Source organism: Pongo abelii, chromosome 1, assembly GCF_028885655.2.
Source record: "Pongo abelii isolate AG06213 chromosome 1, NHGRI_mPonAbe1-v2.0_pri, whole genome shotgun sequence".
Classification (NCBI taxonomy): domain Eukaryota; kingdom Metazoa; phylum Chordata; class Mammalia; order Primates; family Hominidae; genus Pongo; species Pongo abelii.
Genome location: NC_071985.2, coordinates 136,198,946 through 136,216,569, shown reverse-complemented (window position 1 = coordinate 136,216,569; position 17,624 = coordinate 136,198,946). Strand labels below are relative to the sequence as shown.

At 34.2% G+C, this 17,624-nt stretch overlaps 1 protein-coding gene across 9 annotated transcripts in view; it reads left to right on the top strand.

Moving 5' to 3' along the window:
• PTBP2 (polypyrimidine tract binding protein 2) overlaps positions 1-17,624 on the top strand; it is a 92,294-nt gene that overhangs the window by 32,468 nt on the left and 42,202 nt on the right. For all 9 annotated transcript variants that reach the window (XM_002810578.6, XM_054530962.2, XM_009247563.4 and 6 more), the window contains 2 exons: positions 14,708-14,880; positions 15,716-15,859. In XM_002810578.6, coding sequence (XP_002810624.2) covers positions 14,708-14,880; positions 15,716-15,859 — 317 coding nt within the window. The remainder of the gene's footprint in view (positions 1-14,707; positions 14,881-15,715; positions 15,860-17,624) is intronic.

The following is a 17,624-nucleotide window of genomic DNA, read 5'->3' as shown; positions in this document are numbered from 1 at the left end:
CTGGACTTGAATAGAAAGGATCACACCCTGTAGGAAGTGCCATCTGTAAGACTGAGATAAAAACCAGAAACCTAACCCGATAGGAAGTGAAGGATTCACCAGTTAATCTAACCAGTAACTGATGAAGGATTAACCAGTAATTTAGTTGCCCTCCAAAACAAAACAACACCCCCAAGAAAGACATGATACAGTTTTCCTGCAACCATCTTCCATAATATCTAGCATACCATCAAAAATTTCAAGTGATGTGAAGAAGCAGGAAAGTAACCCATGAAATATAAAGACACATTTAATAGGAACAGATTCCAAAATGACCTAGAGTTAGAATTAGCAGACAAGGACGATAAGTATTTTAAGCTGTACAGGAAAAGATTGAAATAATGAGTGATGGAGGAGTGTGGTTAAGAGATAAAAAAAACTATAAAGAAAGCATGTAGAAATATTCTAATTGAAAAATACAGTTTTTGAAATAGTTGGGACTAATTCACTGGTCGGAACTAATAGCAGATTGGAGACAATAGAAGAAATGTTAGTGAACTTGAATACAGATGAATACAGTGATTAAATCTGTCAGAGAGGAGAAAGTATACCTAATGGACAATGAAGCTGTCTGACATGTAATTTGAATTTCAGAGTGAGAATGTGGGGGAAAAAACATGTATCTGTTTGAGATAGTAATGACTGAGAACTTCTAAAATTTAAATAAAATATATCAACTTAATTCCTCAGAAGCTCAGGTAAACTCCTCAGGTAGGCTAAATAAAAAGAACCATACTTAGACACATAGTAGTCAAAATATTGAAAACTGGAAATGAGCAAATCTAAACAGCCGCGAAAAAAACGTCTAACAGGAGACCAACACCTTGTATTAAAGGGGAAAAAAAAAGCGGATTTCTTTAGTCTGAATGGGATGACATTAGATAACTTGGCTCTGCAGGGGATAAGAGGAGTACTGGGAATGGTTAATATGTGTATAAATTTTAAAAGGGCTCTCTCTTTTCCTGTCAGTTTCTTTGAAAGCTTTTATGTAAACAGCAACTTTGTATTATGGGGTTTATTATGTAAATGGATGTTTATATGACAACAGTTAGTACAAAGTGAAGATAAATGGAATTCTTCAGTGGTAAGGTTCTTATATTTTACCTGAAGTGGTAACAGTGTTAACTCTAACGTAAAAAGATTCTGTTAAGGTTGCATATCAAAATTCTAAGTGTAATCTCATTTAAAAAGATACAAAGAAGTATAACGAAAAGCCAATAGAGGAAAAATTGGAACATTGACTACCAGTTTTCAAGAATTACTGCAAAGCTACAGTAATTACAAATAGCATCATAACGACATAAAGAAAGATAAATAGGTCAGTGAGATAGAGCAGAGAGTTCAGAAGTTAACTCACACAATTATGGATAACTGATTTTTGACAAAGGTGCAAAGTCAATTCAGTGGAGAAAAAGTAGACTTCAACAAAGGGTGCTATAGCAGTTCGATCTATCCGTGTACAAAAAAATGATCTTGGATCTGTATCTCACACTACCTATGCAAATTAACTCGAAATGGATCATGGCCTAAATGTAAAACCAAAAATTATAAAACCTCTAGAAAAAAATACAGAAAATCTTTGTGACTTTGGATTAAACAGAAATGTATTTGATATGACCCTAAAAGCACAATCTATTAAAAAATGGAATTTGACATTAGAATTAAAATCTTCAGCCATTCAAAAGAAACTGTTAGGGAATGAAAAGACAAGCCATAAACTGGAAGAACATCATAACAAAGCATATAGCTGATAAAGGACTTCTATCCAGAATATTAAAAGATTCAGTATATGTAAAATCAACAATCAAGCAACAAACTACTCAATGAATTGGCCAAAATATTTGAACAGGTAGTACAGCACAAAAGACATACAGATAGTAAGTAAGCACATGAAAAAGCTGATCAGCATCGTTAGTCATTAGGGAAATGAAAATTAAAACTACAGTGAGATAATATTACAAACCTATTAATAGTGACTAAAATTAAAAAGAGTGCCATCTTGGAAAGCGTGAGTTGGGAAGAATGTGGAAGAATCATAATATTCACAATACTGCTGATGGGAATGTAAAATCATAGTACTTTGGAAAACAATTTGGTAGTTTCTCTATGATCCAGGTTATTTGTCTCCTAAGCATTTACCGAAGAGAAATGAAGGCATCTGTTCATTAAAAAGCTCTCATGTTAATGTTCATAGCCATTTTATTTGTAATCACCAAAATGTGAAACAAACATTCATCAATGGATGAACTAAGTAGATTCCTGTTTTGGCATCATATGCTTTTCCGTACAGTGGAATACAACAGCCATATAGAATGAGCTGTTGATACACACAGCAGCAAGAATGAATCTCCAAACAATTATGTTATGTAAAAGATGGGAGAAAAAAAGAGTACATCCTGTATGATTCCATTTACATAAAACTCTGGGAAATGCAAACTAATCTAAAGCAAATTCGTGGTTCCTAGGAGTTTAAGAGTGGGAAAGGACAGGCAGGAGGGGTGGCAAAGGGACACAAGAAAACTCGGGGGTGATGGACATATAAATTATTGTGATGGTGGTTTTATGGATGTATATATATGTCAAAACTTGTCAAATTTTATAATTTAAATACATGTACACATACTAGAATGGCCGAACTTCAGAACATAGATAACACCAAATGATGGCAAGGATGTGGAGCAGCAGGAACTCTCACTTATTGCTCGGTGGAATGCAGAGTGGTACAGCCACTTTGGAAGACAATTTGGCAATTTCTTAGAAAACTATACGGCCGGGCACAGTGGCTCACACCTGTAATCCCAGCACTTTGGGAAGCCAAGGCAGGCAGATCACCTGAGGTCGGGAGTTCAAAACCAGCCTGGCCAACATGGAGAAACCTGATCGCTACTAAAAAATACAAAATTAGCCAGGCGTGGTGGTGCATGCCTGTAATCCCAGGTACTCAGGAGGCTGAAGCAGGAGAATCGCTTGAACTCAGGAGGTGGAGGTTGTGGTGAGCCAAGATCGTGCCATTTCACTCCAACCTGGGCAACAAGAGCGAGACTCCATCTCAAATATACTTTCATTGTGTGATCCAGCAGTTGTGCTCCCTGGTATTTGCCTAAAAGAGTTGAAAACTTAGTCTGCGCAGCAAGTAGCACATGGATGTTTATAGCACCTTTCTTTATAGTTGCCAGAACTTCATAGCAACCAAGAAGTCCTTTAGTAGGTGAATGGCCAAATAAACTGTGGTGTATATTCAGACAGTATAATGTTAATCAGCACTAAATGGAAATGAGCTATCAAGCCATGGAGAACCTTCAGTGTATATTACTAAGTGAAAGAAGCCACTCTGAAAATTCTACATACCATATGATTCCAACTATTTGACATTCTGGAAAAAGCAAAATTATGGAGACAGTGAAAATCTGTGGTTGCTAGGGTTTGGGGGTTGAGGGAGGGATGAATTGGTGGAGTACAGAGGATTTTAGGGCAATGAAAATATTCTGCATGATACTATAATGATAGATACATGTGATACATTTTTCCAAACCCGTAGAATGTAAGACACTTGGAGTGAACCCGGAGGTAACTACAGACTGAGTGATTATAATGTGTCAGTGTAGGTTCATCAGTTGTAACAATGTGCCATCTGGTGGGAGATGTTGATAAAGGGGAGGCTATTTGGGGCAGGAGGCAGGGAAATCTCTCTGCTTTCCTCTCCATTTTGCTGTATACGTAAACTTACTCTGAAAAATGTCTTTGAAAATTTACTCATTTGCTTGCATTGCATTTCTTTTGGATATTACTGGTCTAAGTAGTCCAGTTAAAAGACAAAGATTGTCAGACTTGATTAAAAAGCAAGGCCTAACTACACTCTATACGAGGGTCAGGTGGAAATATCAAGATGCGGGTTGAAAGTAAAAAGATGGAAAATGATACTCCATGCAAACAGTAAGCACAAGAAAGTTGATATGATTATATTACTAGACAGAGAAAAATTTGAGACAAGAAGTATTACCAGATATAAACAAGCATATTTCACAATGTTGAAGGGTCAGTTTATCAGAAAACGTTTCTTAATTTGTATGCCAATAATAAGAAATTAAAGTATATTAAGAAAAGCATCACAGAACTAAGTAGAGAAACAGAAATCCACAATCATAGCCTGATTTTTTTAAAACATAATTTATGGTAATTGATAGTACAGTTACAGTCCTATCCCCCAAATTAAAAGATATATAATTTGAAAAGTGCTATCATGTTGGCTTAACTTACATTTATAAAACTATACCCAGTAACTGTAAAATAACTTCAAGTGTACATAGAACATTCACAATGATAGACCTTATATTGGATTATAAAATAACTCAATAAATTTCAAATGATTGACAGCTCATGTAGTATCTGACTGTAGTGGAATTAAATTAGAAATCAAAAATAGACACCCAGGAAAGTACCAAATATTAGAAATTACACAATTGTGAACAATACATGGATTATAGAAGTGTTACCACAAGGACATATTTTTGACTGAATGAAAATATATCAAAATTTGTTGGATACGACCCAAGGGTGTGTATGGTGAAAAGCATGTCTTCAAATACCTATATTACAAAAAAAGGTTTAAAAGTCCCTATTTAAGACTGACCAAGAAAAAAGACATAAATTACCAATACTGGAAATCAAAGTCGAGATAATCACTTTCAGAGGAAGTGGAAATATACAGAGTATAATAGTATAGCATAAATAATTTAAAGTAGAGATAGCACTTTCAATAAAAGCAGAGGTATATAGAATATAGTAGGAAAATAAGTAATATTACTAATGTTAAGGCTAACAGATTCAACAACTTAGATGAAATAAGTTTCTTGACAAATGCAAAAGTGACTTATAGCTTAACAGCTGTATACTACTGTATTATACAGATTGGAATTTATAATTAAAAAAATCTTTCCACAAAGATTATTCTAGGCATAGATGGTTTCACTATTGAATTTTATGAAATTTTAAAGAAATAATAGCTGTCTTTGAAAATGGAGGAGGGAATACTACCCTGTTCACTTTATGAAACCACTATAACTGACAGCAAAACCTGACAAGGGTAATATATCAAGATTTCAGACTAGTATTTCTCATTAACCTAAATGCATATATTCTTAAGAAAATGTTGGTAAATCACCTCCAGTAGAATATGAGAGACAATTGTGAGACTTATTGCAGGATTGTAAGGTTTGTTTAGCATTTGAAAATGAATTCAGTGTAATTTGTCACAATGATAGAATGAAGAAGGAAGAATCTCTCTCAGAAAGCTAGGAAGAGAAGGAGCTTTTACAATGTAAATAAGGGGTATCTACTAAGAACCTACAACAAATTTCATACTTAATGGAGAAATATTGAATGTTTTCTTCTTAAAAACAGAAATGAAGCAAGGATGTCTGTTTTCTCAATTTTTCCCCCTAGCTTTTTGCTTACATTAAGGCAGGTGAAATAAAAGACATAAAGATTGTAAAGGAAGAAAGAAAACTGTCTTATTCACCATTCAACATGCTTTTTAAAATAGAAGACCTAAAGGTATCTACAACAGATTTGGTAGAACTAATAAGTGAATTATATACAAGTTCTATATACAGAAATAGTCTCCTTATACTTGCAGCAAATTCTTAGAAAATGAAATTTAAAAAAATCTGTTTGTAAAAGTATCAGACAGAATATCAGGAAAAAAAATTTGACAAAAGATGTGTAAGACATCTACACCAATATGAAACACTGCTAAGAGAAGTTTTAAAAAGACTTACATGAAGACGTAGACCATGTTCATGAATTAGAAGGCTCAATATGTTAACATGCCAGTTCTCCCTAAATTGGGATGGCATTGAATCTGTAAAGACTTATAAATTGAGAGTAGATTCTAAAATTTATTTGGAAATAAAAAGGAGCTAGGACAATTAAAATCATTTTGAAAAAGTAAATTTTGCCACAGTTCTCAAGACTCACCACAAACCTGTAGTTAATCCAAAACAGTTTACCACTAGCATAGTTAGTGACATACAATAGTGTTCAGGGAATAACTCATGCATTAAAGTTGCCTTGATCACTCAGTGAAGAAAGAGAAGGCCTTTCAACAGATGTGCTAGAACAGCTGAATATACGTACAAAAAAGTAAAAGAAACTCAAACCCGACATCATTCCATATAAAACAATGAGATTAATTATATAAAAACTAATATATAGAGTTTTTAGGAAAAAGCCTAGGATATACTTGCAACTTTGGGATAAATGAAGATTTCTTAAAATAGAAAAATTACTCATCTTAAAGGAATATATAAACTTGACTCCATCAAAATGGGAAATTTCTGCTTACTCAAAAGACATTGTTAAGACACTGAAAAGACAAGGCACAGACTTGGAGAATATAATATTTGCATATCAATACATATATATGACTGTATTAGTCCATTTTCATGCTGCTGATAAAGACGTACCTGAGACTGGGTGGGCGGGCAATTTGTGAAAGAAACCAGTTTAATGAATTTACAGTTCTGTGTGACTGGGGAAGCCTCATAATCATGGTGGAAGGCAAGGAGGAGTAAGTCACATCTTACATAGATGGCAACAGGCAAAGAAAAGAGAGTTTGTGCAGGGAAACTCTCCCCTTTTTAAAACCGTGAGACTTACTTCACTGTCACGGGAACAGCATTGGAAAGACCTGCCCCCGTGATTCAGTTACCTCCCACCAGGTCCCTCCCACAACACATGGGAATTCAAGAGGAGATGTGGGTGGGGACACAGCCAAACCATATCAATGACAAAGGACTTGTATCCCAGAAGACTTGTAAAAAAAACTCCTCCAATCAATAAATATGAGCAGCCCAATTTTTTTTAAGTGACAAAAGAAGTGACATTATAAGGATGGGTAACAAGCACATGAAAAGATAACATTAGTCATCACGTAATCACGAGTCAAAACCATTATGAGATAGAATTTACACCAACTAGAATGGCTAAAATTAAATAGATTGGCAACACCGAATGTTGATGAAGATGTGGAACTGTCTTTAATTACTGCTGAGTATATAACATAGTTGGGAAAATAGTTTGCTTTTTTTTTTTTTTTTTTTTTTTTTTTTTTGAGACAGAGTCTTGCTCTGTCACCAGGCTGGAATGCAGTGGCATGATCTCAGCTTACTGCAACCTCCACCTCCTGGGTTCAAGCAATTCTCCTGCCTCAGCCTCCCGAGTAGCTGGAACTACAGGTGCACACCACCACACCCAGCTAATTTTTTGTATTTTTGGTAGAGACTGGGTTTCGCCATGTTGGCCAGGATGGTCTTGCTCTCTTGACCTTGTGATCCGCCCACTTCGGCCTCCCAGAGTGCTGGGATTACAGGCGTGAGCCACTGCGCCTGGCCTAGTTTGCTGTTTTCTTACAGAGTTAAACATTAACCTACTTTATGGTCCATAACTTCTACTTTTAGTTTTTTACCCAGTAAAAACATGTTTGCTGTAAAACTTGTATGTGTATCAAAAACTTTACTGATAATGGTCCCAAACTTGAAATAACCCAAATGTTTATCAACAGGAAAATGGATAAATTGTGGTATAATCATACAGTATATTACTACTTACTAATAACAAAAGAATGGTTAGTAGTACATGTGAAAACATGGGTGAATATCAAGCATTGTATGAAGCAAAAGAAACCAGACAGACCTGAAAGAGTACATAGTGTGATTCCATTTCTTGAAAGTTTAAGAGCAGATTATTAATTTTTTGTTTAGTAACCAGAATTTTGGAGATTAACAGAAAGGGAACATGGTGGCATTTTCTGGTGTGATGGAAACGTCCTATGTTAATAAACTAAGTTGCAAAACAAATCCAAAATTTGTTTGAAGCAGTAGATTATCTCTGAGAACTCTGAATTACCAGTAGTTGTGTCTTGCTGTAATGCGAAATATGAGATTGGGAATGACTAGGTGAGTCCATGTAGGCAGGGGCCTAGATATGGGATTTGGGGTGTGTGTGTGTGTGTGTGTGTGTGTGTGTGTGTGTGTGTGTGTGTGTGTGTGTGTGTGTGTGTGTGTGTGTGTGTGTGTGTGTGTGTGTGTGTGTGTGTGTGTGTGTGTGTGTGTGTGTGTGTGTGTGTGTGTGTGTGTGTGTGTGTGTGTGTGTGTGTGTGTGTGTGTGTGTGTGTGTGTGTGTAGCTTGGACTTTACCAGATTTACATTTGAGAAAGAATTTTTGTTCCATTTGTATTTCAGAAGCAGGATCAGTATTGTATAGAGAGGAGAATAGTTTTAAAACATTACAGTAGTTCATTCCAAAGATACCAAGGTCCTGAATTTTAGGGTCTTGGAAGGAGAAGATGCAGGAAATGATAAAATGAGTTACCTGGAAGAAGACAAGTTTGGAATAATATTAAAGAATTTTGTCTTAGAATCACTGGGTTTGTCGAAGATGATGCCATTAACAAAGGGGGAAAAGTAGGAAAAGGAAACTCGTTTTTGGTGGAAAAAAAGAATAATCTGCTACTGTTCTATTTTTTTAACTATGCTTTAGGGATGATATGTAATGTACTTCATGACCAAAGAATCAATCTAATCTTTCTGTAGTGATGCCATAAAATTCCTTTAAGCCTTGTTTTAATACAAGAAGTCAATTTATTTAACCTCCATGTACAGAGGAAATACTGAGTTTTAAGATTTTTCTATTTTTTTTCTGACAAAGATGAAAGTCTGCATATATTCTAAGAGACACCAATTTGAATACTGTTGCTTATAAGAGCAAATAGCATAACAGACCTTTAAAAATTGGTGATTATATTTGCCTGGAAAAATACTCCATGTAATTCAGATGACTCAAAAGGACGTTGGTAGACAATGTTACAAGGACACTTTTATGGTTATCAGATATAGCACAGGATTTCATTTTTATGTTCCAGCTTCCAGCTTTATCTAAAATATTTCTTGTAATAGATTTTACTGTAGAATTGTTTCCTAAGGCATCTGTCGCAACAGCCTTTCCCTTATCTGTGCAGACTTTTCTTTCTCTGTACCTGTTGAATAGGTGCTTTTTGTCAAAGAAAAAATTAATTTTACAGGTGAGAAAATTTCATGTTATTAGAAACTTAATCTCAGGTAAATAAATGTTTAATAAATTGATACAGTAAGAACATTTTCTAATGAATTGGTTCCTTCAAGAGATATAAAAGTGAAATATTTCAAAAATATGACTGTTCCCAAGTAGCATTAGAATTTGATTTTGTTAAGTTTGTAACTATTTAGCAGTGACTACGAGGCTTGACAATTCTAAGGTACAGTCTCTTTAATTTTCTAGTGATTTCTTTGTAGCTACGGAACTGGAATATCCCTTTAGGTAGGTATACATATTTCTGCCATTGCCGATTGTTACTCTTTAATAGCAGGATTTTTTGAAAATTATTGCTAAACATGACAGTTTGCTCTACCTGAAAGTAGTTAAACCATTCCACAGAGTCTGGAACATTTTACTTAGAACTCTTTTAAGATTTTCATTTTAACTTTTACAGACATATTTTTGAGGTGATGTCATTTTGTTTTGCTATAATGTTTTGAAAGTATTCCAGTATATTATTTCATAGTTTTACTATTTATGAAGGTTTTAACAACTCATCTTCTTCATATAAGGGTAGTGAGAGCCTTATTTCATAGTGTTACTATTTATGAGGGTTTTAACAACTTATCTTCTTGTATATAAAGGTAGTGAGAGCCTTCTCTAGGTGCCTTCTGTGTTTTTCCAGCTCATGCCTAATATACTTTTGACAACTAGGCCACACAACTACTTGGAAATACAAGAGTTAATAGTTACCTTTTACGGAAACCTAGTGAGGCTTTTTGTGTGGTGGCTGTTGCAGAAACAGCCAACAGAATAACAGAAGTACCACCTATCTGCATCTACCTGCTTTTTTTCTCGTTAACTCTTCTTTAGAATTTGTTTCTCATACAGGAAAGAGTAGCAGCATTCGTTTTTTTTCTTAGCTTAGAGTCTTTTTATTTTGTTTTTTGTTTTTCTAAAGCTAGAAAACACTGCTTTGCCTTGAAGTCTAAAACTGTTTAGAATTAAAACTGCTTTGCCTTTCAGTTTCATATTTGATAAAGAGAGTTAGGGAAACTTTTATAAATGTGTGTCTCTGAAAGACTTGGAGAATGAAGATGTACTTAAGTTTTGTCACTGGTTTTCATTAGGTTTTGCAGTGTTGTATTTTATATTTGTACACAGTTGAAAGCATAATGGTGAATGAGTAGGACTAAAATAATTTACAAATTACATGAGAAAGTAGGCCAGGTGCTGGGGCTCATGCCTGTATTTCAGCACTTTGGGAGGCTGAGGCAGGTGGATCACTTGAGGCCAGGAGTTCGAGACCAGCCTGGCCGACATGGTGAAACCCCATCTCTACTGAAAATACAAAAATTAGCTGGGTATGGTGGTGCACGCCTGAATTCCCAGCTACATGGGAGGCTGTGGCACAAGAATCACTTAAACCTGGGAAGTGGAGGTTGTAGTCAACCAAGATCACGCCACTGTACTCCAGCCTGGCAATACAGCAAGACTCTGTCATTGATAGATAGATAGATAGATAGATAGATAATAAGATAGATAGATAGATAATAAGATAGATAATAAGATAGATAAGATAGATAATAAGATAGATAATAAGATAGATAAGATAGATAGATAGATAGGATAGATAAGATAGATAGATATTGTGAAACCCAGTGCTAGAGTGTTTATATTTAATAAGTACAGATAGGTAGAGTATTGGAACAAAAACAGCATGGGAAACTAACAATTTTGGGGAATGAATGAGTAATCAGGATTCAAAGCAAGTATCAAATGAGTCAGGGGAAATTAGAAAAGTAGAAATTGAAATTTTTAGGGGTGCTGTTAGAGAAATTCAGTGAGGAAGAGAGGGTTCACAGTTCCTTGTTGACTGATGGATGTGGTGATTTAACAGATTACCCATGATCTTGCCGACACCCATTTATGTAAAAATTGCAGTAAAAGCTAGTGGAGAACAAAGGTCAGTCAGCAGGAGAAAAGTGATGTACTGATCAGAGGTGAAGATGCTGGCTTTAGAATTGAGGTAAAAAAACTGGTTTTGAGTTTGGAAGAGAAGTATTCAAGTAGAAACCATTTAAAAATTTTATTTGCTTTGAATCCATGATTACATGAACATCTTCCCTAAACAAGAGGCTTTAAAAGAGTTGAATAATATATGGAAAATGGTGTGCTTAAAGATTTTTCATATGCAATGAATAAAATTTATATGCATAAATAAAAGCATTCCCTCATGCCTTCTTAACTGAACATAAACATTTGAATTATTACTGGTTTTACACACCCAAACAAAAGTTCTGGGTTTACTGGAGGAATGGAAGGGAAAGATCTCTTTCATTCTCCCAGTAAACCTTTTCCATTCAGGATCATGGGAAGATGCTGAAGAATTGTAGAACTGTAACACAGGCAGACCTAGTGTTTCATAAGCTGTGAACCACACATTTTTGGACCCTTTTTCGGTGTTGCTGGAGTGTTTTTATATTTGAAAATAGGCTTTGTTATATTATTAAAGGAGCCCCCATTCCCAGTTTCACATTCTCGTAGTATCATTTATTTAAAATGAAGACTTTTATAATATTTGGCACTAAGATATGAATACTTAGTTAGTCACCCCATGGAAGCTATTAACTAACTGAGGGAGTGTCAGGTAGTGTAAATGTTGATAGTTTACTACAGTAACTGGCTTGGTCTTTGGGAGAAAAGGACAGATCTTTTTTAGGCAACCTGTATGTAATGTAAAGTTTGTTTTTGAGATCCTTCTATAGTGTAGTTGTTGAAGAGCACAGACTATGGAATCATGCTCCCTGAGTTTAATCCTTTCTCTAGTACTTCCTATCTATACCACTTAGTAACTATCTAATCTTGGGCATTTAACTAATTGTTACCTTGTAAATGGGGTTGATAGGTCATGATGATAGCAATCTGAGAGTTTTAAATTGCCTGGCATGTAGTTAATTAGCAGTGAATGTTAAATATTGATGCAAAATAAAATTACATCTTTTCTATATTTTTTCCAAGAAGTCAAGATCTTTGTCCTATCCTTTAATTCTCAAAAGTTTCCTATCTTCTTTCTGTGTTATTCAGCTGTTTTACTTCTGCTCAACATCCACTATCCAGAAAACATCCAACACAAATCCAAAGTAAATTATTTAATTTCCTTAATAATAGGTTTAGGCAGGCTTTTGCCTTTTGGGAATTATTTTCGGAAAATCATTTGAAAGGGGAAGCCTTTTTTCTCCTTATGGGTACAGCGATAGGTGGTATCTTTATTGGTCTTTTTTTTTTCCTTGTCTTTCTCTCAGAAGGAAAAGGACAGACCAAATTAGGAGAAACTGAAATTTGCTTTTTTGAGTATCCTGATACCATAACCTATAACACATGGGACTTTAGGTTGGATTGTGAAGTATTTGTTCTTGTTATTCAAACAAACTAATGAACAAGAACAAATTATCAAGTTTCTGTACTCAGACTGCTTTGTCAAAAAAAGGTCTTAGTCCTGTATCAGAAGAATGTGTTCCTTGTTGACTGATGCTGATTGTTGTGTGTGCCAATTACATGTTTTAAAGTGTATTTTTTGGATTCTGTGCTTTGGCTTACATTTTCAATTAACGGGCCTAGAGATGATTTTGTTAGATAACATACTACAAAATGCAAAGTTCAGTCCCTTCCTTTTGACAAATTCAGATGCCCTGTGCACACACAAATCTTTGTCAGTAGTGAAAGGACATGTGATAGCTTCCTGTAGTTTTTTCATATTTCTGGAGTGGTGAAGAGCTAGCTAGCCAAGATTTTCAGGGTAGTATATTCAGAAGCCAGAGCTTACTCTTCTGTACAAAGACAACCTAAGGGGATTTTTAAATGCATTGGCTGGCCGTTGAAGTATATAAACCTAAGTGAAACTCCTGGAGTAAAATATGACTTAAGTATAGCTTGAGTCCATATATTATCTCTTAGAGATACCTTCTCTGATCATCCAATAAAGCCATTACTACTATCATCTTCCAGTCCCAGACAAAGTCACTTTTAAGCACATCACTGTTTTACCTCACAGCACGTACCATAGAAAGTATCTGGTTCAAGTACTAGTTAGTCCAGCTCCCCACTATAAGGTATCAGGAATCATAATCATCTTGTTCACTCTGCTGTACCCTCAGAATGTAAAACATTGCTAGACACATCCCTGAATACCCAGTAAATGTTTAAGGAATTAATGAGTGAATTAATTTTGAAGATACTTTGGAGACCAAGATAATCTGACAGGCTTATAGATATTGTTAACATACACAAACACATTATATTGTTTATAGGTTGTATTGAATGTTTTGGGAAATACCATAAATTACCTAAAGTTTTATACAAAATGGAGTATACATGTATATTTCTGAATGTGTCAAGATCCTTCATTTTAGCTACAGTCTCAGAAATATCCTTGAGATCCTAAAAGACTAAGAACTATTGATCTGGCATAGTAGATATACTGCAAGTCCTTCAAACAACTATATTTAAATATTATCTATTTTATAGGCATTTTGAATAATATTTTTATTTTTTGGTGAAGATTTGGAATGAAGACAGTTAACTAATTTGTTGATTGAATTATGTTAATTTACTTTAAATCTCACGGTAACAGAATAAGGTAATTAAGTTCATGAGTGATTTAGAGTATATTGATGTTAATAGTCACAAAATATTAGGTACTTTAGGTGGTAATAGTAATATATCAGGAGAGGCTCATTGTAGATAAGCCATAATATGGATTGACTGCATTATCATTTTTATAAACTTTACATTCTTTGATCCCACCTTCAAGTACATTTTTCAAATCAAACAATTTATAATTTCTCAGGTAAAATTAGAATCTTCCTAATTTTTGTCAACCCAGTTTTTTCACTTTTTAAAAATGTTCATATTAGTTCATTATAAGATGATTAAATTACAAGATACAGTCATAAATCTTGGGGATAGTGATGAGGATACCCTCGGAGAAATGCATTGTTAGGTAATTTTGTCATTGCATAAATGTCATAGAGTACATTTACACAAACCTGCCACACATGTAGGCAATGTGGTGTATGTAGCCTTTTGCTCCTAGGTAACAAACTTGACAGCATGTTACTCTTCTGAATACTGGAGGCAGTTGTAACACAGTAGTAAGTATTGATGTATCTAAACAGAAAAGGTACAATAAAAATATGGTATTATAATCTTATGGGACCACCATTGTAGATGCGGCCTGTCAGTGACCAAAATGTAGTTATGTGGCACATGACTGTGATTGTATTCTTTAGTCATTGGACAGTTTCTTTATGAGATTACATTTTAATGTTGTTGCTTATTAATAATTACTCTTTATAATGCTGTTGAGAAACATTAACAGCAATCTTAACTAATTGATAATTTCATTTAATAATAATAGGTGGATATGATTTTATTCCTTTGAAAGCCTAGCGTTTGAATTTTCAAGAATTATTTAAGTATTCTCAGCTATGTTTTCAAGTTCTTTTTGGAAATTTGTAGTTTTTTTACACAAATAGGAAAATTCATACATTCTTTTATTGTTGATGTATAAAGACTGTTTTTTAATGTCTTTCAGCCAATGGTAACGATAGTAAAAAATTTAAAGGAGAAGATAAAATGGATGGTGCTCCTTCTCGTGTACTTCATATTCGAAAATTACCTGGGGAAGTAACAGAAACTGAAGTTATTGCTTTAGGCTTACCTTTTGGTAAGGTGACCAACATCCTTATGCTGAAAGGAAAAAATCAGGTATACTTCTTTCGGGGTTTATGAAATGTTAAACCCCAAACTATCCAGCAGGTGTGAATTAATTGTAAAAGGGAGAAAATAGTAGGTTATTTTTCTTAAAGAACAGAAGTCTTATTCTCACTTTTTCGAGTAGATGTCTGTGAGAAACTAATGCTAGGTAGCCAAAGTGAATGAATCACTATAGTTTTTAAACTTTGCCTTTTGAATTCACTTTAGGGCTCTAATTGAATAATTGTTATGAAATTGTGGAAAATACAAAGGAAGTATTTCTTTTACTGTGGCTCTGTTCTTTGATACCGGAAATCAGTAGGGCTACTAGTCGCATCTTTCCTTAAGCTTACTTTATGAGAATATGAAATTTTATTTAAAAATGTTAAATGATACCATTTAGAAGAATTTATGAAATTTAACACTCCCTTTTATATACTTAAGGTTAATCTGACATTTAATTTGTAATTTTGTTCTTTGTCTCTATATAATTATACTGCTTTTTAAATGACTTGGAAATCTTATATTCTTTAGGGTAGAAGTGGTAAAATTCTGATGGTAGAAAATGTTTACATTTTCTCTAGCATTTGTTGCGGGAATAATTTGTGGGTGTGAAAAATCATAGGTGGAAGGCAGAAGCAGCATGTACTCAGTTTTCTTCTGAGGTTAGCTTTAACTGTATACCTAAACTTCAACAAGAGATTTCTAAATCTACTTATTAGAACATTTAAAAGTAACTTGAAAGATTATATTCTAGATAATTGATTAAAATCAGCAGAATAGATTGCTTAGCTATTAATTTTATTTGAATTTATAGTATTAAAAATTGTGTTACTTAAATTTTCAGGCATTTTTGGAACTAGCAACCGAGGAAGCAGCTATTACTATGGTTAATTACTATTCTGCTGTGACACCTCATCTTCGTAACCAACCAATATATATCCAGTACTCGAATCACAAAGAACTAAAGACAGATAATACATTAAACCAAGTAAGTGTGTGTAGGTACATAAATAAAATGGCCTAGAACATATTATGAGTCTCATAAACATTAATAGGAAGGAAATGTTTACCTGTTCAGATGTTCCTTATAGGCATTTTCTTGTTATTTTTAAGGTATTTTCATGCAGAATGTTTCTAAGTATTAAATACTATGTCATTTTGAATTCCTTTAAACCCCTGGTCAAATGTTCTTTTTCTTGTTGCAAGTTAAAATTTTTGTGTAGAAACTTATCAGGTAGGATTTATTATTAGCATAAACTATTTATACAACTCTCCTGCTTAGAATTTAAGGTATGAAGTTCAGTGCCTTTGGTTATTTGACTTTTTTTATAGGTCTTAATTTCTTATGGAAAATTTTTTTTTGAAGATGTGTTCATGGTTTTCCTGGAAAAGAAATCTTAAGGATGAAGAATATATGAATGTATTGATGTTTTAAAAATGTAATATAGAAGATATTGTTTAAAATTAATGTATTTAAAAATAGCATTAGAATGTTTTCTGACCTACATTATAAGACTGCTGTAATGATCTAAAACTTTAGCTGTTTTAATATAGTTTTAAAACTAATGGTATCTTTCTCTGTCAGTAAAATACAAACTTTTTCTTAATAAAAATGTAATGGAAAACTATTCCTCATAGATTTTTGTCACTTCACAAAGTGACAAAATCATTTTGATAGTTTATGGAAAATAAGCTTGTAAAACTTTTTACCTAAAAGATAGGACTGAAATTGCAGCTGTTTTTTTAATTTGATGATGAGTTTTTAATTTCTTTTGAAAAAGAATGTACACTTCCAATAATTTATCAAGAGGAAGAATACCAAAAGAAAATATCTGCTCTTCTTTCTTTTTACTTAGATTTTTTTGCATTTTTAACTTATTTTTAACAAATAATTGTATGTACTTATGGTGTACAATGCAATGTTTTAATACATATATATTATGGAATGATCAAATCTGGCTAGTAACATATTCATCACTTCCAATACTTACAATTTCTTTATGGTAAGAACATTTAAAATTCCTTTAGCTATTTTGAGGTATACAGTGGAATGTGGAAAAACTGTTTTTCCTCTGCTCACACCACAACAATCAACACAGAAGGCTTCTGTGGCCACAAATGTGGGGGAATTTTTTTCCACGCCAAGCAAGCAGTCAGGTCTGCAGTGTTCTCCAACTTAGGTCAGTTTCAACACTGTCTGCCGGGAGATAGCATCAGATCCCACAGGTTGAGGGCTCAGTCCCACAAGATCTCCTCAGACACCAGCAAGTCAGGCCTCTGGAACTTCTGATTGACCAGCTTCAAGTTGGGGTTCCCACAACCCCCCCCCACCCTGCCCCCGCTTTTGGATTTCATTAATTTGCTAGAGCAGCACACAGAACTCAAGGAAACATTTACTGAGATTTACTAGTTTATTATATAGGATATTACAAAGGATAATAAGCCTCTAATCATGCCTTGGTCTTTCAGGTGACCAGTCCCCATCCTAAAGTGGGGCTGCCAGCCATCAGTCAACTTATTAGCATACAAAATATATCACTTTGGAGACTTATTAGGAATTTGGAGTTGTATGACAGGAAATGGGGTTGAGGACCAAATGTCTATTTTACAATGTCACAATACAATATTATGCATTACAGTAGTTGTCATGCTGTGCAGTAGATCACCAGAACCTATTCTTCCTGTCTGAAACTTTGTACTTTGACCATCATCTGCCCTTTCCCTGTTCACTCCTCCCTCCCCCAGCCTCTGGT